Raw genomic sequence first — 20671 nt, forward strand, 5'->3', positions numbered from 1 at the left:
TATCCCTTGTTACCCTGATTTAGTCATGACACAATAAATGTATGTATCAAAACATCACATGTACCTTATAAAGAGGTTCAATTATTATCAACAAAAATTTAAAATTAAAATTAAACAGAAATAAACCCACATTTTTATAGCCAACACACACATTGCCAAGCACACGCATGGGGAAAGGACAGTCTCTTTAATAAACAGTGCTGGGAAAACTGAATAGCCACATGCAGGAGAATGAAACTAGATTGCTATCTCTCACTGCTGAAAAAATCAACTTCAAATGGATTAAAGACCTAAATGTAAAACCAGAAACTAATAAACTACTAGAAGAAAACATAGGGGAAATGCTTTATGACATTGGTCTGGGCAAGAATTTTTTTGGATAAGACCTCAAAAGCACAGGGAACAAAAGCAAAAATAGATATATGAGATTACATCAAGCTAAGAAGCTTCTGCACAGCAAAGGAAATAATCAACACAGTGAAGAGACAACCTACAGAATGGTTAATATCTAGAATACATAACAAGCTCAACTCAATAGCAAAACAAAAACAAAAACAATCAGATGTAAAAATGGGCAAAAGATCTGAATAGACATATCTCAAAGGAAGATATGCAAATTGCCAACAGGTATATGAAAAATTGCTCAACATAATTCATCATCACGGAAATGCAAGTCAAAATCACAATGAGATATAACCTCACCCCAGTCAGAATAGCTGTTACCAAAAAGACAAAAAAAGTAAATGCTGGCAAGGATGTGGAGAAAGGAGAAGTCTTATACACTGTTGGTGGGAATGTCAATTAGTACAGCTACTATGGAAAACAGCATGGAGTTTCATCAAAAAGTGAAAAATAGAACTGCCATATAATCCAACAATCCCACTAGTAGATACATATACAAAGGAAATAAAACCAGTATGACAAAGAGAAAACTGCACTCCCATGCTTATTACAGCACTATTCATAATAGCCAAGATATAAAATCAACCTAAGTGTCCATCAATGGATGTATTAGTCTGTTCTCACGCTGCTGATAAAGACATACCCAGGACTGGGTAATTTATAAAGAAAAAGAGGTTTAATGGACTCACAGTTCCATGTGGCTGGGGAGGCCTCACAATCATGGCAGAAGGTGAAAGGCACATCTTACATGGCGGCAGGCAAGAGAGAGCTTGTACAGGGGAACTCCTCTTTATAAAACCATCTGATCTCATGAGACTTATTCACTATCACAAGAACAGCATCGGAATGACCTGCCCTCATGACTGAAAGACCTCCTACCAGGTCTCTCCGACAACACATGGGAATTATAGGAGCTACAATTCGAGATTTGGGTGGAGACACGGCCAAACCCTATCGATTGATAAATAAATTTTAGAAATATACACAATGGAACCCTATTCAGCTATAAAAAAGAATGAGATCTTGTCATTTTCAATAACATGAGTGGACCTAGAGGACATTATGTTAAGTGAAATAAGCCATGAACAGAAGGACAAATACTGAATGACCTCACTCATATCCACATATGAATCTAAAGAAGTTCATCCTGTAGGAGTAGGAGTAGAACAGCGGTTATCTGAGGCTGGAGAGGGGAGAGGGAGATGGGAGAAGTTGGACCACCTAGATAGGAGGAATAAGTTCTGGTGTTCTACTGCACAGTAGGGTGATTATAGCAAACAATGATGCATATTTCAAAACAGCTAGAAGAGGATTTTGAATATTCTCATCACAAAGGAATGACAAATATTTGAGGTGATGGATATGCTAATTACCCTGATTTGATCATTACACAATGTATACATGTATTGAAACATCACATTGTACCCTATAAATATGTACAATTATTATGTGTTAATTGGAAAAATTTTTTGAAGAGCCAACTTTTTTTTTAAGACTCAACTTTGTCAAGGTTTGACCCAGCATAAAGGAGCTAGAAATGCAGTATGCTAAAAAGGCACTGGCCTGGGTTCTAATCCTGACCTAGCCACGGCTGTGTTGTGCAGAACACAACTTTTGTGAGTTTCAGTTTCTCATCTATAAAGTGAGAGTGTATCTGCCAGGGTTTTATTTGCAAACAATAGGAACTGACACTGGCTGAATTAAGGATTTTTGAAAAAAGATTTACTAAGCAATACAGGATCTCTCAACAAACGTCTGAGAAGGCTATAGAACCAGGTCTGGAACTTCAGAGTCAGGAGCAACACCAAAAACCATACACTAAAATTGGACAAGTGAGAAAATCACTGCCACCTCAGCTGCCCAGGGCTGGTTGTCCCTGCAGCCCCAGGAGCTCATCTTATTGGGACTGAGAAGATTTACACAGTCCCTGCTTCCTTTCAGTACCAGCTTCGGATTCAGACTCAAGCATGAGCATGTCTGATCGATGCAGCTGAGGTCACATGCTCAGGTGTTAGGAGCAAAGGTAGCTGGGAGTGAGAATATTTGGCATTTATAGGGAGGTGGGCTCAGCCAAATGAATGGCAAAAATCCAGTAGAAAGGGGTTGGATATCTAAGTTCCTTTCTAAATCTGAGGCTGTGCATGCCACTGATTTTCAATAATTGCTGCATGTCTGCCAATGGAGCACATGTGAGATGATTTTAGTTGGAACATACAAAAAACTTTACTTTGATAGCACTGCATTATTTCATGTATTTTAGGAAAATACAATTAAGATATCAAACCTGTGAATGACACAAAAGATTTGTACAAAGTGTGACAATTTAAAGAATAGTCTTAAGTAAATGATAGTTTAGATGATACTCAAAAAATCATATTATTCTTCAAATGACTGAGATTTTGGAAACTGGTCTAGGTAAATGCACATCTCTAAATTTCTTTTTGTGTCAAGTAATAGTAATAATATTGATGATAACAGTGGTAACAAAAGTTTGTACTTTTTAGTGTTGTGGGCCAGACTCTCTTCTAAGCACTTTACATGACTTTGGTTTTTTTTTTTTTTTAACAGCACACCAACCTTATGAGATAGTTACTATTACTATCCCCATTTTACAGATAAGGAAACTGAGGCACAAAACAATTAACCAGAAGTCGCTCAGTACACAGTCAAATGGGGAGGTGAATTCAGGCCACTACCTTCTACCTGACAACGATACGAATAGATTGGACATGGGTTCCTGTAAAATTATTGCACCTAATATCTTCATCACTAATTGAGATTAGGGGTCAGAAGCATAAAGTGAATGCTTTTATAGTACATTTTCATGCCAAGTGGTTTGTCATCTAGAGCAGGGTTCTCATCCTTCACTCTATTGACATTTTGGGCCAGATACTCTTGATTGTGGGGGACTGTTCTATGCACTGTAGCACAGCATCCCTGGACCCTATCCATTAGATGCCAGTAGCACCTTCTCCAGTTGTAACAACCAAAAATGTCTCTGGACATAGCCAAATGTCCCCTGGGGACAAAACTGCCCCCAGTTGAGAACTACTCGTTTAGGGAGTCTGAAGTGTCTTAGAGACGAGTCCATTAACAATCATCAGCATGATGCAATGGTGTGACTAATTTTCTCTGGTATGTTTCCTTGTGTATTCTCTCACAGTATCATGTCATTATCTGTTAACAGCAGGTGTACTTAGCTTCTCATATCAGAAATAAATATATCGTACCAGCTTGTACCAGCTATTGGTTTTCCATGCAATGTGTAGTGAATCTTTAACTTTATGGCTTACTTATCAATGGAACAATAAGCTTCTTATTTCCCTTGAATCCAGTGGCCACACACAGAGCAAGAAACTCTAAAGGTCTTCAATCTCTTTAAATATTTAAGGCAGCCCACATTTCTTTCCCTGACTTGGTGTTTTGTCACATTTGGAATTTTTTTTTTGTTCTGTGTAAACATAGGACAGATTATAAACTTGGTACACTCTCCATATTTAAATATGTTCATCAGGATTTTAAAGACAAAAATTAAAACAATGATCATGATATAATATATAATAATATATCATAAAACACTGAAGAGCTAAAAAATAAAAGGATAAATTATCATGTAGGTGGGGCTTTCTGCTCACTGACACCAGAGTCTAGCAAGAACATCACTTTATTCTTTTTATTTTGGTGTACCTTTTTCTTCCCTTACATCGCCGGTATAGTCTCTGGCAGCCAAAATACCTTTTCCTCCAGTCCCTTCAGATCTATCCCGTGTTAAAACCCAGCATAAAAGCCACCTCTTTCATAATTGCTCCCAGAATCCTTAATGAGAAGCTCCCTTTGCTTCTACTAGCATCTTGTACCAATCATTACTTTCTACTTTATATTCCACTGGGTTATATACCTGGATTCTCAACCCTACTAGACTGTAAATTATTTAAGGGTAAAGATCATGCCTGGTTCATCTCTGTGTCCCCAAATGCTTAACGTAGCACCTTGCACATAGAAACAATTCAGTCCTGAAATAAGGTATCCTTTGTGAAATTAATCCTTCTCAGATTAAGTTCAGATTTCTAGAATCAGAAATCAATATTTGGTAGCAAGGCATAATCAGTTGCAAACACTATTTTGTTGTTGGACTCAGAATCAGGGTTATGGGGGGATCTCAGTGTCAACCCCTCCATCCTCTTCCCTTATTTATAGAGTGAGAGATTTTCCTCTGGGATTTTTTGTTAGCCCTAAATATTTAACTGCTTTCTGCCTCTTTCACACTTGAGAATTAATCACAATCTTTGGTATTCATTTCAGTGGTGGAGTCCATGAAGCAATCTTTATCCCTATACTCTTTGTAGCCTGGGTCAGAATTATCTGCCTAAAATAATCCCACCAAAACTTTGATCCTTTAAAAGATTCACAGTTCCCATCAGAGATAGGCTATTCAGTAAGTCATAGTTTTGGTCCTCTTGGTTATTTCTCTTTCTGAGTGATCCGTGAAAGCCTGCTTTCCTTCACCTCATGACAGGCTCTGCTGTGTGACAGCCAGGGATGCTAATGTGTGGATACTGATGCTATCTTAGCAGGCAGATAGCGAGGGATTATCACTCCAGTTCAGTCTTGCTCCTTATCTCCCATGTGCGGAAAATAGGTCTTGCTTCAGACTAAAGCTGGTAGTTGTTTTGGGTTGAAAATGTTCGTACGTGACTAATCATATACACAAAGAAAATGCAGCTGCTTTATTTCCTGAAGTGGACCTAATCAGTCTTATACTGTCATTCCACTGGCTAGTGGTGGGAGTCGGGGGAAGCTTAAATCTATCAGTTGAAAGGCTCTTATTTGGCCTCTTTCTGTTTAAATATAGTCATCTCACTGGCACTATGGTTTCTACTGGGAGATGCTCTCTCTTGAAGATTTCAACTTCCTCCCCTGTTTCTCCCCAAGATATGCCAATGGGAGCTAAAACAATTCAGAAAACCCTTTCTCAACAAAGCCTGGCTTTTAAGACTACTGTCTTGCTCAGACTCAAAAATCCTAGTTTGTATTTCAAAAGCTGAACTTTGACTTTCTCTTGGGCTTTCTTTGTAATAATCCTTATTTTCTCAAAGGCAAATAGATGTCTCTGGCTTCTTGATTAATCTTTTTCTGACTTTTGTTTTCCTGGGCCCACTTTTACCAGGTACACAGTTCAGCTAGCTTTCTATATCCCTAAAAAAAAAAAAAAAGAGAAATAAAATATTATCCATTAAGGCTATATCATTTCCAAAAACATGTGGCAATTAATGACTTTATTAAATCTAAAAGAAAGAGAAGTCAACATTTCTGTTCTTCAGAGAGAAGAAATGCTTACGTAGACCTGGCCAAGAAATAGCCAGTTTATGTTTTTCCAGGATTAGTTGTAGTTGTAGTCAAGAAAGTGTCCTACCTCTCACTCACATCTTGTTTATAGAGGTCACAAAACAATCCTACTATACTTGAACTTAATCCCTAATCACAGTTTACATTAGTAGACAAATTTGTATTTCTTGTCAGACGGTTAAGAGATTACGTGTTGCTAAAGGTGTAAAGTTTGAATGGTGTAATTTAGAAGGAAACAAAAACAATTTCATTTTATCCAAGTTCCAAGGCATTGTAACAATATACCCAAATAAGCTAAAAAGATCCAAGTTGGCCCAGTGCCATCTGTGTAACACATACTCAGATAATTTCCATATTGGTCCGGTAGCGTGTAATTCTTTATTTACCTCCCAGTTTTCCTGATTGTTATCAAGGGGTAGAGAAATTATTTCCTTGGTCTACATGAATGTTGAATAGATGGCTGCTTATTTCTCACACTAAAAGCTTAGATTGGGTAATTGTTTTGCATATGCAAAAATTATTATATGCGATCATGGAATTATTGAGTTGTAGAGTTTGGATTGGACATTAGAAGTTATCCTTGTTCAGTCTCCTTATTTTACAAATTCATTTTAGCAAATGCTTATTGAGCACCTGAGGCCCAAAGAGGTCTGATAAATGGTGGTCAACTTTTGTTGTACATTGGAATTACCTGGGGATATTTTAAAAAAATGCACCCAGCTTATCCCTTGGAAAGGTTTCGCTCTGTCACCCAAACTCCTGAGCTCAAGTGAACCTCAGCCTCCCAGTGGTCTTTGCAGACAGCCTGATGGAGTCTCATGGCAGAAAAGATTAATTAAACGTCTTCCAATTTTAATAAATTTCTGCAATCCCCTCCCCCCAAAAAATGCAGCACCTAGACTTTAACCCCAGAAACTCTGACATAGTTCATCTGCTGTGAGATCTAGACATTTGTAGTTTAAACAACTTTTCAGGCACTTCTTATGCTCCTGGTACTACCCCCACCCTTTAAAAAAATTGGCATTCAAGTTATTTATTCTGCATCTTATCCCTTCAAGATTACCCATATACTTACATTAACTAATTTGAGGAAGAAATGTAAAAAAAAATGAGAACCCTCCAGATGGCATTCACTTCCACTGGGCTTCATCATCTTATGCCTTTTGTCTCTTTATTTGTTTTTCCAGCTAGTCCAAACTTTTCTAAAAAATAAAATTGACAGCCGGGCTCAGGGGCTGACGCCTGTAATTCCAGCACTTTGGGAGGCTGAGGCGGGCGGATCACAAGGTCAAGAGTTTGAGACCAGCCTGGCCTACATGGTGAAACCCTGTCTCTACTAAAAATACAAAAAATTAGTCAGGCATGGTGGCAGGTGCCTGTAATCCCAGCTACGTGGGAGGCTGAGGCAGGAGAATCACTTGAACCCGGGAGGCAGAGGTTGCAGTGAGCCGAGATCACGCCATTGCACTCCAGCATGGGCTACAGGGTGAGACTCTGTCTCAAAAATAAATAAATAATAAAATAAAATAAAATTGAGTACCGATAAGGAATACCTCCCTATTCACTCAAAATGTGATTTTACTCCTTGTCATGGATACTGTGACAATATTTTCAATTAAGTATAAATCATGCTTTGTAGCTGACCAACTTATCCTGTCTACCTGAGCTACGAAGGGGCACAAATGGTGACCTTGAGATTGTATAAACCTCAATTGGACCACTTCCCAGTGGGCGGGCCTAAGTACAACAAGTATTATTAGCTACTGTAGACAAATTAGAAAACGAATTTCATGGACTTTAAGGCCTGAGGGAATGGCTTGGGTTAAAGTCAACAGTTAGATATGGGAAAGTGGAATTTGCAGGTTTTAAATATAGAATTGTTGTGTGAGATCAGCCCCTGGTGGTCACCTTAACTATTACAATTGTTTGGCGTTTGTATTGAGGTGGTGAGGCTTGATATTGGAATGTTCATGTCCACCTCAGATCACAAATGTCCTAAACACAAACTGACTTCAAATTGCAGAAATATAACGTTCTCTATAGTATACATGGATATAGAATGTTAATCTTTCAAAGGCTCTGTGGCAGGGCATCTCTCTGACTCTCTAAAACAAGCTTGTAGTTTTTCAGTTGTTTTCCATCAATTGCAAAAGAAAGTCCTAGAAACTCTTTAGTGTAAAGAAAAATGTCTCTGCATTGTTTTGCCTCTTCCAACCTCCGCGTCCTCACATCCTGATTCTTCAGAATTCCATTCAGTGTCCAGATGAAAAGTTTTCCAGGTAAAGAAAGAGGGATAAACATTCCAGAAACTGGTATTCTATATGCAGAGATTCAAAGGGATTAAACCATAGGGCATGTTTAGGAGGATTGCAAATGTCTTGGTCTTTCTGAAGTGTGTGAGGCAAGAGACAATGGCCACCTAAACTTTCCAGCCTAGCTAAAAAGTTTTCTTCACTTTCCACAAAGACAAGGCTACAGAATTATTTTTCACTCCAAAATAAACAAAGCATAACTGACAGCTTCCATGAAAGGGAGGCAGTAGGGAGTAGTGGGGAATATGGCCCCTGGGAAAGCCTGTGTCCTAAGTGAGGCAGCCTCTTCTCGGCTTCACTGTCTGGTACGAAGGAGGGCGATGCTGCAGGACTTTCCAAAGCTTCAAGAGAATCCCCAAATCTGGACTTTTACGAAAATTGTGCTCCTATGCAACATTTATTGTTCATTCAATACTATTGAGTGCCTACTATATGCTGACCTAAGCCTGAGGACACAGCAGAAAACAAAACAGGCAAAAGCCTCTATCATTTGGAAGCTTCCTGTCTGATGGGAAAGGCAATTTTAAAGATTAAGTCATTTACTGACTATATTAGATGGTAATAAGTGCCATCTCCACTTTATGGAGAAAAATAACACAGGGGAGGAGGATGCAGAGGGTTGGAGATATGTTACGATTTTGAATAAGATGGTCAGGAAAGGCTTAACTGAGAAGTAGCACTTGAGAGCTCAGGTATCACATAACTAGTTCATGCATTCAGTACAATCAATGGTATTTACTGAGCACTTATTACATATGATGCATGATTCTAGGTCCTAGATATAAACTGATGAACAAGAAAGACAAAGTCCTTCCCTCCATGCAGAGACAGACAACAAGCAAGGAGCCAAACAGGATAATGTTGGACAGTAATTCCTTGCAATGAAGGACATGAACAAGGTAATGAGGTTAGAGGGAGGTTGGGGGGAGAAGGGGCTAGGTTGGACAAGGTAGTTGGAGAAGGCCACTCTAAGTGACAGCGGGTGGACTCAAAGGAACCTGCTGTGCAAAGGTCTGGGGAAAGGCATTCGAGGTGGAGGGGATTAGAAGGGTAAAAACTGGGAGGTGGGAACAAGCGAGGCTAAGGTGTCTGGCATGGAGATAAAATGGTTCACGGAACAGAGCAAAACATATATGGTATGGAAACCCACGACTAAGGTCGGACTCAGGCAAAATTGTGAAACAGAAAAATGTTACAGTGACTTCCTTTCCTCCCTTTTTTCTGGACACCATTTCCTCCCCTACAGGTGCTTCCCTAGCCTCATTTCATCCCTAAGCTCTATCTCTTTCAAACTTGCTCTCAGAAAAGGATGTGACAGCTCATGTATACTTAAAAAATAATAAGGCTTAAAAGGAATTATTCTTCCTAAGGGTATTTAATCACAATGACTTTAATTATAACATTTGATGCATCAGCTATTTGGGTGTTGGAATATTTTATTGTTGGGGAGTATATTAATTTCCTAATGCTGAGGTAACAAATTACTACAAATTTGGTGCCTTAAAATCACACACATTTATTATCTTACATTTCAGGAGATCAGAAGCTCAAAATGGCTCAGCAGGGCTGTGCTCCTTTTGGAGAATCCATTTCTTCTTCCAGTTCCTAGAAGCTGTTCACATTCCTTGGCCTGTGGCCCTGTATCACTCTGATCTCTGCTTCTGTTGTCACATCACCTTCTCTAACTCTGACCTCCTACCTCCCTCTAATAAGGACCTCATGATTATCTTGAACCCACTTGGATAATTCAGGATTATCTCCTCATGTCATGATCCTTAACTGCATCTGCAAAGTCCCTTTTACCATATAAGGGGCAAGTTCACAAGTTCTAGGAATTAGGATGTGAACATCTTTGGGGGCTATTATTATTCCTACCACAGGGCATGACATTCTTGAGTCTATGAGTGGGGTCATTAGATGGCTCCCTACTTTCAGGTAGTTTCTGCTCATTATTTCTGTTGGAATTTTGGGAATGAAATAGTTCTGTAGTCTTTCTAAAGGGCCAATTGCCTAAGCTAGTTGGGCAGTTTTCCTCAATCTGATCTGGTAAAGCCAGATAAGACTGAATTTCATTGCACTTGTTTGTGCTTTTGAAGACTTTTTTTTTTTTTTTTAACCCACAGTGTTAATTCGAATGGCAGCTTCTGGGATGGGACTTAAACACTCTGCAGTTTCTGACCTCTGTGGAATTTGAAAAGCCAAAGGTCTAGTAAAGTAAAAATTAGCAAGAGCCTCAGTCAGGGACATAAAAGAAGGACATATTGCTAAACGAAAAGGTGAGGTGCTGTAATGAGTGTTACGCGTGGAGTCAGTCCAATGAGCTATTGTTTCCAGCTTTCTGGTGCTTGGGGAAGCAGTACTGTTCCTGAACTTCCCAGCAGAGGGGGTCATGGAGCCCTGTGGGTTAATTTACTGTCTTTGAACTGCTATCCTCCCAAAGACTGGTTCTTGGTGGGAAATGAGGCAGATCAGTACTTTAATAAGATTGTGTATTAAGCCAGAGTCCATCACTGGTTCCTACTCGTAAGGGCTTGTTATTTGAATTCTTCCCATCCACATAGCTTTATCTCATTCCCATTTCCTCCTTCATGTATCTGCTTTTCTCAGCTACTTGCTGAGTGAGAATCTTTTCTAGTCAGTCACAGGGTCGCATTTTCAAAGGTCTGTTTGCCTTATTAATTTAATGGGTGTAGGTTCACCTCTACTTATCCCATGTTCACTTTTATAGTTTTTGATGTGTCCACTAAACTCAATATAGTGAGTTTATCAGGCATTCACCTGCTGAACTGATATCATTAGCTAAAATAATAGTTTACAGGGAATTTTTTAAACTAAGTTGACTTTAATTTTCATTGTTACTTATATTGCATTAGATCTAAGTTAGACTTTGGAAGAATATGGGTTCTTCCACACTTAGAACTGCAAAGCATTATTTTAGAGGATGTTAATGTCGTTGACTTTGAATGAACATTGTCTAAATTGGAACAGGAGGTAGAAGAATTCAGTGAGTGAGAGCCTGAGTTGGGGAACTGAAAGGATGGCTCTGGAGTGAGGATAGCCTTGGGCTCCAGTTTGGCGCTGTCAGTGCTACCTGTGTGATCTTGCGAGCAAGTCATGAAGCCCTGCCAAGCCTCAGTCTCCTCCTCTATCAAACTGGGATAGTAAGTGGTTACTGTTGTAGGAATATCAGGGTTGTGAGGAATAACAATCTATTGCCAAGTCAAGGCCTTAATACGTGGCGGGCAGGTTATCAATATTTGTTGAATAAATGTCTCATGGTTAGAGTTCAGTTAACCTTAGCTATGCTGAGGAGGATCTATAAACATAAGATTCAAAGCACTTATCTTTGGGCTATTATAGTTGGATAATAGGAGACCAAAACATCTAAGCAACGGCAGTGTGTATTTGTCACCTTTGTTTCATCAGATATAATGGGGTTTCTGCTAAGCATCAGACTTGCCAGCTGTTGAGGTGTGAGCTAGGTATCTTATAAAAAGTTCTAAGTATACATCTCCCAGTGTATAATAAAACATTATTTAAAACCATTGTTAAAAACTGAAAAACAGTTGCAATAACACTGAACTTGTCTCTGGTTGTTGCCAGGAATAATGGCCATGGGTTTGCTAAGGCAGTGTAACAACTTCTGGAAGAAATTATTCCCAAAGATCTTATCACTCAATCTGAAATTAAAACATGCTGGATTTTTGCTTTTAAGAAGTGACTCTGGAGGCATTTGTGTGGAGCAGAAGAAAGCAGAAACCGACAGGCTGCATGACAAAGTTAGCAAGGGTCTGTTCTCTGTCAGCCCTGTAGGCTGCCTCGACCTGTCAGCCCCACTGTTTAAAATTTCAGCTCCCTGAATCCCTGCATTGTAAGAATTTGGATCTTCTTGGGAAGTGGAGCCCAATGACGTGCAGCACACCGCGGAAGGGAAGAGGGCTTACCAGACCTTTGCTCTCCCACTGCCCATGCTTCTCGCTCAACCCGGTGCGAGACCTGACTTAGAGATTCTTTCTTTCCCCAGGGCCCTGGACCCGTCCACCCCCCGCCCCCGCGCCCCGTCTCAATAGCCCGGGTTCGGGGCTGGCCTGTGGAGAACCCCCGCGAGCGCACCACACTCCAATGTAAAGCCAGCCACTGCCGGCCCGCTTCCCAGGTCGCTTTTCTCTGAAAACCGACCCCAGTGCCTCCGGCTTTACAATTTGAGTAAACTGGGTCATCAGCAAAGGCAACGCAGACCCAAGCGACTATCGCCATTCATTCAGAGGCTGAAACGGGGAGACGAAGCGCGTGGGCGGTGCCGGCTACCTCACCGTCGCCCCGCCCCGCAGCCTGTAGGGGGCGTGGCTAGAGTCCAGTCCGTGCCCCGCCCCTCCGGCCGCGCGCCAGCGGGCGGAAGTGACGTGTACCCGGAGCCATTTCCGGCGGGCAGAAACTAGGAAGAAACTTGGAGCTGTTTAGGCGACCCAGCCTCCCATCGCTGCTACTCTTGTACTCGGTTGGCCCGGGCCGCGCTGAACTGTCGGGAACCTAGGCCATGGGGCAGCCTGGGCCTTCTGGAGTGTGAGGCGCGGGGCCTGCCGCGGCGCTCCGCTGACAGGCTGCGGGCGGGCAGGCGGGAGGCGTAGTGTGGGTCGCTGTCGCGGCCCCCGCCGCCGGCCCTGGCCGCGGCATCATGAACATAGACGTGGAGTTCCACATCCGGCATAACTACCCCTGGAACAAGTTGCCGGCCAACGTGAGACAGGTATGGCCGGAACCTGAGACCGGGCCCCTGACGGGTTCGGCCCACCCAGCGGTCACCTGCTTGCCCCGCTCGCGGGGCCCGAGCGGGCTGCTCCCGGCTGACTCCCTTCCTTTACTCCTCCGTGGTCTTGGGGAGACAGACCCTCAGCCCAGGGCGAGGAGGGGACGGCTGTGGGGCCACAGGGGCAGGACGGGGCGGTTGCTAAATGGGATGGCATGGTGTCCACAGGACTCGACTGGCGCCTTTGCCCGCAGCCTACATTCACCCAGGCACCTGCGATAGCGATTTTAAACACGGTCCTTGACCTCCAGAATTTCAGGATGGTGGGAAAGGGGTGGGAAAGGGATGGGAAACGAATACGATACAGGATGATAGCAGCTTATACACACCTCCATTGTAGTATATGTGAGAGCAAAGGGAGGTAGAAATTAACCTGGGAGAGTTGGAAGGATTTGTGAGGCAGGCACTTAAATTGGGCCTTGGAGGACGAATAAGAGTTAAATAAGAGGGAGTAAAGAATTTTACAGGGGGAAAGGAAAGTCATTTTACAAAGCTTGGATGAGTGAAAGAGCATGTCTCATGAGTAGCAAGTGACTGTATCACTAGAGTTTGGATTGACATGTTTGGAGTTGAAGTTTTTTGAGTGCGCGGGGCTGGTAGATGAGCCTGGAAAAGTGGCCAGGGCCAGATTTTGAAGGTGCTTGTGTGCTTTGTTTTGTTGGACTTTATCCTCCAGACAAGATGGGTTTATCAGAGATGTTTCAACAAGAGTGACATGAGGTTTTTGAAAGTTAATGCTCGATTTTTTTAGTCTGTTTTACTCAGTTGTTTAATAGATATTTATTGACCACCTGCTAGGTGCTGTGCGTTGCTCTAGTTGCAGGTAATTTGCAACAGTCAACAGGACAAAGACTGCCTTCATGGAGCTTACATTTTACTAAAGAAAGAAAGACGTAAACAAATAAATGAATAAATACGTAACATAGCAGATGGTTTTAAGTCTTACGAAAGTAGTGATATGGGCTACAGATAAGGCACTGCTGCTCTGGTCATAGATTGACCTTCACTTCCTCCCATTATACTTGGTCGAGAGTGAAATTCAGTTTTCTGTTGGCGCTTGGCAGTGGCATTTTTGGGAAGTTTGGAATGGTGGCAGTGATGGTATATAAGGATTATTTATTTATTTGATTTTATTTTTATTTTCTTTTTTTTGAGACAGAGGCTCCTTCTGTTTCCCAGGCTGGAGTGCAGTGGTGTGATCTCCGCTCACTGCAAACTCTGCTTCTTGGGTTAAAGCGATTCTCCTGCCTCAGCCTCCCGAGTAGCTGATACTATTAGGTGCGCGCCACCACGCCCAGCTAATTTTTGTATTTTTAGTGGAGACGGGGTTTCACCATGTTGGCCAGGCTGGTCTCGATATCTTGACCTCATGATCCGCCTGCCTCGGCCTTCCAAAGTGCTGGGATTACCGGTGTAAGCCACAGTGCCCAGCCAGTATGATTATTGTAGTTTAGTTTACTTTGCTCCCTTCCTCCCTTGGGGATTTAGTGCCAGGAAGTGAATCTTAAGGTTCTGGTCATGCATCATGTGGCCAAGAAAATGCTTTCACTTTAATATAGCAAAAACCGAGAAAGATAAATTTAAAGAACTTGAATTCTTGGGTGTCAGTGGCTGCCCGTGTGGCATTTATCTTGAACTGGGAGAACAAAGCTCTAAACCTGAAAGAATAAATTTCTTTTGTTAATCTTGAATAAAGGCTTTAAGGGATACTTTTGTACTTCAGGGTTTTGTGGCAAATCCAAAGACACAAGAAGAACAAACAATTCTTTGTTTCTATTTTTTCTGTACTCTTCATCAGAATAAAAGTAGCATACTGGAAGAAAGATGAGTGATGAGATTATATCCAACATGAATATTTGACTTTAATTAGTATTGGCCAAAGAGTTTCTAAAACGTAGTCATGACTATTTAAAAATAATCACGGGACAGTTAAAATTAGGTCTAAATGTGAAATTAAGTATGTTTTTGTTTTTAAGATCACTTGAAACAGTGGCTGTTTTAGCTTAGGATGAGGTTGGCCATTTGTAGATGTTGCAAAACCCGTCTGTACAAGTTTACTTCCAAGTACCTTCTCTAGCCTAATCACTGTTTCCCTGGGCCGAGCTCCATCTGAGATTACTATGTCAGTCTTCTCTCTGGTCTCTTGCTCTTAGAATAGGACTTTCTCCTGCATTCTTCATGCTACTCTGGGGGTGAGGATTCTGAAATGCAAACCCAACCTTATTACTGCTTGTCTCCTTTATATTGCTTATATTAATAGCTTATTTTGATTCTCACTGTGATACTGCTCCTGGGAGGTTTCCCTGACCTCCTAAATCTGTGGTGGTTGCCCCCAGGCTATCTTACCATTGCATTGTATTCCTCACCCATCATAGAGCTTACCCCACTATGGTGCATTTTCTGGTTACAGTACTGGCTTTGCTTTTGTCCCTTGAGCACCTCTCACATACTTGGCTTTTAGTAAGTATTTGTAGCTGAGCACCTAAAGCTCAGTCAGTTTAAACTTGGGGAATATTCCTTCTATGGAAAGAATTTGTCTTTTGGCACTATAGATTTTTAGATACTTCGATGTCGTTTCCAGTAAGTTTTGATGGGTTTACCTTGAAAATGACTCATTTTCCAGTTCTGTAAGCTGGGGGCAGGTGATTTAGATTTTTTAAAAATGTATTTTAAGCTAATTCATTTTTATGTGGATGAGAGGACATTTAAAAAATGTGGTATGGGTCATGATAGACTTTAAAAAAATATATTAAAAATTGTGGATGGGGCCATTATTTCAGGATTTTTCTGTAGTTTACCAATATCTTGTATTCTTTATTCAAAATAATAGTCCTTTGATTTTAAGGGAAATCTTATGATAAGCTTCTGTATCATCCAAGAAGGGTCAACTTTAAAAATTTTTTGATGGGGCACGGGGGTGTACTTGGGGATGTATATGCTGGGATTGGAGTCTGTAGGAGCAAAGATTTCAGAAAATCTTTGTGCTTTTAGCATGATCTGTGATGGGTGCTTTATAGCTAGTGTCTTGTTCTTAAATCGCCCTTTCATCTGATGTAGTTCCTTTTATATGCAGCCCAACTTCATTTGTCAGACCTGGTCAGTATTTCTGCAGGGCTAGAGTTGTCTTGGGGTAAAATGACTTTTTTTTTCTCCTTTTTAAAAAGTTACCTTCTCTAGTGGCAACAGTGTTTTAAAATTTGAATGGTGGGAGATGTGGGGTAGGAGTAGGAGGGGAGCCCAGGGAGCCCAAGAATCTCAGAATAAAGCAATTTATATTACATACTTGGCTAGTGAAGAATAAAGCCAACTTTTAATGTGGGTTTTAGAAATTTGTGTTCACTCGTGTATTGATTGATAGGTTCAGGACCAGTTATTACTTAATGCCGAGAGCCAAAGCTTACAAATTTGATAGGTAGTGTATTAAGAGACTTACTTTGAAACAGAAGAGCAAAACCTCAAGTTAGATTTTAGCAAAATTGTGTGCTTGTGTGAGTATGCATGTGTGTGTATTTGTGTTCCCTGAGAGAGAGACTTTTATTTAGCAGTAGAGACAGAGAAAACCTTTAAAAGTGTGCTATTTTGAATCCTCTAAATATTGTCAGTACAACGACCCTGGCATTGATGCTACAAAGAGGATGGTAGAGTAGTTTCTCTACAATGAGATCTACTCTTAACCCCTTATAATGTTAAGACAGATGAAAATAAGATAAGCACATACATTCTTGTTCTACCGTGGGTTCTGGCTTAGCCTGTGTAAACTAAGCTAAATGCAGGAAGAAAGCTCACCCTTGAACAACATGGGTTTAGGGATGTTGCACCCCTGTGCAGTTGAAAATCCATTTATAACTTTTGACTTCCCCAGAAGTTAACTACTAATAGCCTATAACTGTTGACTGGAAGCCTCGGCCATAACACAGTTGGTGAACACATATTTTGTATGTTATATATATTGTTAATATATGCTGTATTACAATAAAACAAGCTAGAGAAAAGAAAATGCTATTACGAAAATCATAATATTTTCTAGTCATTAAGTGGAGATGGCTCATCACGGAGGTCTTCATCCTTCTCTTCACATCAAGTAGGCTGAGGAGGAGGAGGAGGAAATACAGGAAGTATTGGTCTTGCTGTTCAGGGTGGCAGAGGAGGAAGAAAATCCCAGTGTAAATGGACCTATGCAGTTCAAACCCATGTTGTCCAAGGGCCAACCGCACATAATTGTACAGTTAAAATGGGACACATCACGTTCCATTTTTCTTAAAATATTACCTACCAATGGTAGGTAATACAATTTCTTAAAATATTAAGAAAAAATAACATTTTCTTAAAATATTACCTACCAATGGTAGGTCCAGTTATGGGTCAGTTTACTTAGATATGAGTTTCATCTGTCTTATTGTGAAGATTGCCTTAAGTGAAAGATGTAGGGACCTGTCTTTGGTTTTGGCTTATCTATGAGTAAGAAATACAATGAACTTAATCATCTGATCTTTCTGTCATTACTTTCCTAAGATGTCTAATTTCACTTTATAGCGTGTTGGAAAGACCATACCTAGAAATTAGAAGGGGGATAGCAGTCGTATATTAAATTAAGTTTATGGTCTCACAGTGAATATAATGTTAACTATAATCAGGCAAATGTTGTTTGCTTTCAGGAACACTGCAACAAAACACTAAGTGCATAACTAGAAAGACTTCAGCTTATTAAAAATGGATCAGAATTCTAAAATTGGCCAAATGCTTTCTAATGAGGCCAGAGGAGATTGCATTTTTAAGAAACAATCTTATGTACATTTAAATGTAAATTTTCCAGAAATCCTAATCTTTAATAATTATAACCCTCAGCTACAATTATCAAAGAGGCATGTATCTGTCCTTAGTTGCCATTCTTAAATTTAAATAAATGTAGGTGCAGGAAACCATCTATCCAGCCACTTAATATAGCAGTCAGGAAGGAAATCTTTATAAGCAGAACTTAGTTCTTTGTTAACTAACGTGAAGTTACACTCACCTACTGGTTTTTATTTGATATTAAATACTTTGGATAATTTTAGTAAACTCTTTTAGAAAGGCAGACTGAAAATACATTGAATTTTTGCTCTGAATACTGTAGCAGGAAAGTTAGTATAATAACATTTAAGAAAATATTTTTTATTTAATTCTGCAAATTAGAGATGCCAGGATAAAAATGGGGGTCATGGTTTTAAAGTGTTATGAGATAAAATAGTACTATTGTTCAGTTTGGAAGTTGTTTAAAATCTTTTTGAAATTTCTCCTAGAGTCTTGGAAATTCACAGAGAGAATATGAAAAGCAGGTTGTCCTGTACAGTATCCGCAATCAGTTACGATATAGAAATAACTTAGGTAAGTAGAGGCATGTTTATATTGGGGTGGAACTGACCATTACTCTTTCACGTTCGTATATCTTTCTTTTCAATACATATTTCGTAGTACTGAAATTATTCCATGTACAGACTTTAAGAAACCCTACACTGATCCATTCCACCTAACAACAATTTGTATTAGCAAGTAGATTTTTCATTCTAATTCTGATAAAAATTATTTTTAAAGTACTGTTTATAGACTCATTTTATCTATAAAATAATCTTAATTCAAATGTCAGAAAATATGCCATAAAAGAAAAAGTATATTAGTTCTTAGTAATTTTTGACTTTGAGTTGTCTCCATAAATTTTCCAAATAATATGAAAAACTTTCTATAATAATTGGGACACATTTTAAACATAGTTCATTCCATGATTTTTTTTTCTTCTTTCTAAAAAAAATTTGTTTATTTATCAGATTATTTTGGTTAGTCTATTCTGTTGCCCTGGTAGTCTTTCGCTCCTGTTTGTTACTCGTATTTTAAGCATAATATTTCTGACATTGTTTTTCTTCATGAACATTTTCCATGAAAGTCAGAGGGCTTTTTACATTTAAAAACTAAAACAACAGCAAATGATTTTTTAAAATAGACTTGACTTCATTGAAAATGATCATTCAGTTTGGCTCTCTTGTAAAGTAGTAGAATACAATTCAGTAAACCTCTGTTTTGTACCTTTTTGGGGGGCGTGCTGGTAGTTCCATGCTTGTTTTCTCATTTGGCAAGAATTGTTCTCTACTAATCTGTCCTGTTAGACATTTTACTTCTGTACTCTAAAATCTGTTTCATGTGATTATTTCTTTGTTCCAACTTAGAATATTTTATTTGTTCTCTTGTAATTTACGTACTTTTCTTTTAAATTACTGTTGGTTTGTAAAGTGTTTATAGTTAACATATAACTATAAGAAACCTGAAAAAAACTGGACAATTTCCCTCTTTTGTGCAGTTAAACATGTCAAGAAAGATGAACGCAGATACTATGAGGAACTGCTAAAGTACAGCCGAGATCATCTCATGCTGTACCCTTACCATCTATCGGATATTATGGTGAAGGGCTTGAGGATAACACCATTTTCATATTATACTGGGATTATGGAGGTGAGTTTACAGTGTGGGTGAGCCATTGGGAATGGGATGGGACTACATGTCTGGGACTTTTTGCAGATGTTCACCAGCTCTTCAGCTGTCATCCACGGTGGACAGTCTTTCAGAACTCATAGTGTAAAAAGGACTATTGGTGGCAAGTTAACTGTTTGAGCCATACTGTACAAGTACTTATCCTTATTGATGTTTTTACATTGAGAAGGTGTCTGTTTCTCTTCTGGATCTTGAAGGTGCTATTGACCCTTTGTGCTGTTGTAGCAATGATCAGTCATTTATGTTAGCAGAGTCTGTGTAAAATTTATTGCTTTTTAAAACATGATTAAGGTTGAAAATGTGGGTGACAGAATTGAACATTATGTTCTGAGAAAACTAATGTATTTAGGCTGGGAGCAGAGGTTCACACCTGTAATCCCAGCACTTTGGGAGGCCAAGGTGGGTGGATCACGAGGTCAGGAGATCAAGACCATCCTGGCCAATATGGTGAAACCCCGTCTCTGCTAAAAGTACAAAAATTAGCCAGCCGTGGTGGTGTGCATCTGTAATCCCAGCTACTCAGGAGGCTGAGGTGGGAAAATCGCTTGAACCTGGGAGGTGGAGGTTGTAGTGAGCTGAGATAGCGCCACTCTACTCCAGCCTGGGTGACACAGCGAGACTCTGTCTCAAAAAAAAAGAAAAAAAAGAAAGGAAAATTAATGTATTTAACTGTTCACTAACTAAAGAATGAATGATGACATAGACCCAACATTATATAATACAGGTGCCAGAAAAGAGAAATGTGTTAGTAGTCTTGGCTGTTAATCTCTTTCTATAATTATTAACTTTTAGTTGTTAGCCTTTTTCCAAAGACAGCTTTTAGGCTTGTATTGGGTAACTTTGATACTAGTTATATACTATTTTCAAGTGAGCTTTATGAAAGATTGGCAGTATTTATTTAGCATTCATTTGCTCCTTAATTATGTTTGAGTGCTCCTGTTTGGGGCTCACTAGCCACTCGAAGAGCAGAGAGGAGCCTAGAACTAAAGGAGTTGGGAACCTGTGGTAACCTGAGGTTTAGCCCCACTTACGATGTGTCCCTTTGCTGTTTGCTCCCTTCGCTTATCTCCAGAAGCCCCTTCTTCATGGGCACTTCTGCAGTCCCATGCATCCTGTGTTCCTCTTTTGGAGGAAATACTAGAGGAAAGCGAGAGGCCCGATAGCCCAGGTAGCACAGTGAAGAACTAGGGTAGCATAATGAAGGTGGCAGCTAATCAGGAAGTAGAATAGTTACTGCTGTCTCTTTATTTTTCTAGTGTAGTCCACAAATTTGGGAGCTAAAATA

At 39.9% G+C, this 20671-nt stretch overlaps 1 protein-coding gene across 6 annotated transcripts in view; it reads left to right on the forward strand.

The window, feature by feature from the left end:
- FAM91A1 (family with sequence similarity 91 member A1) overlaps positions 1-20671 on the forward strand; it is a 121619-nt gene that overhangs the window by 62360 nt on the left and 38588 nt on the right. For 3 of the 6 annotated variants that reach the window (XM_055287186.2, XM_063642934.1, XM_055287192.2), the window contains 2 exons: positions 18147-18231; positions 19196-19347. In XM_055287186.2, the coding sequence (XP_055143161.2) occupies positions 18147-18231; positions 19196-19347 (237 nt within the window). Of the gene's footprint in view, positions 1-12462; positions 12808-18146; positions 18232-19195; positions 19348-20671 lie in introns of those variants that run through there. The other 3 variants (XM_055287189.2, XM_063642936.1, XM_063642935.1) reach the window with 2 other exon arrangements.

The sequence above is a fragment of the Symphalangus syndactylus genome, chromosome 7 (assembly GCF_028878055.3).
Source record: "Symphalangus syndactylus isolate Jambi chromosome 7, NHGRI_mSymSyn1-v2.1_pri, whole genome shotgun sequence".
NCBI lineage: Eukaryota > Metazoa > Chordata > Mammalia > Primates > Hylobatidae > Symphalangus > Symphalangus syndactylus.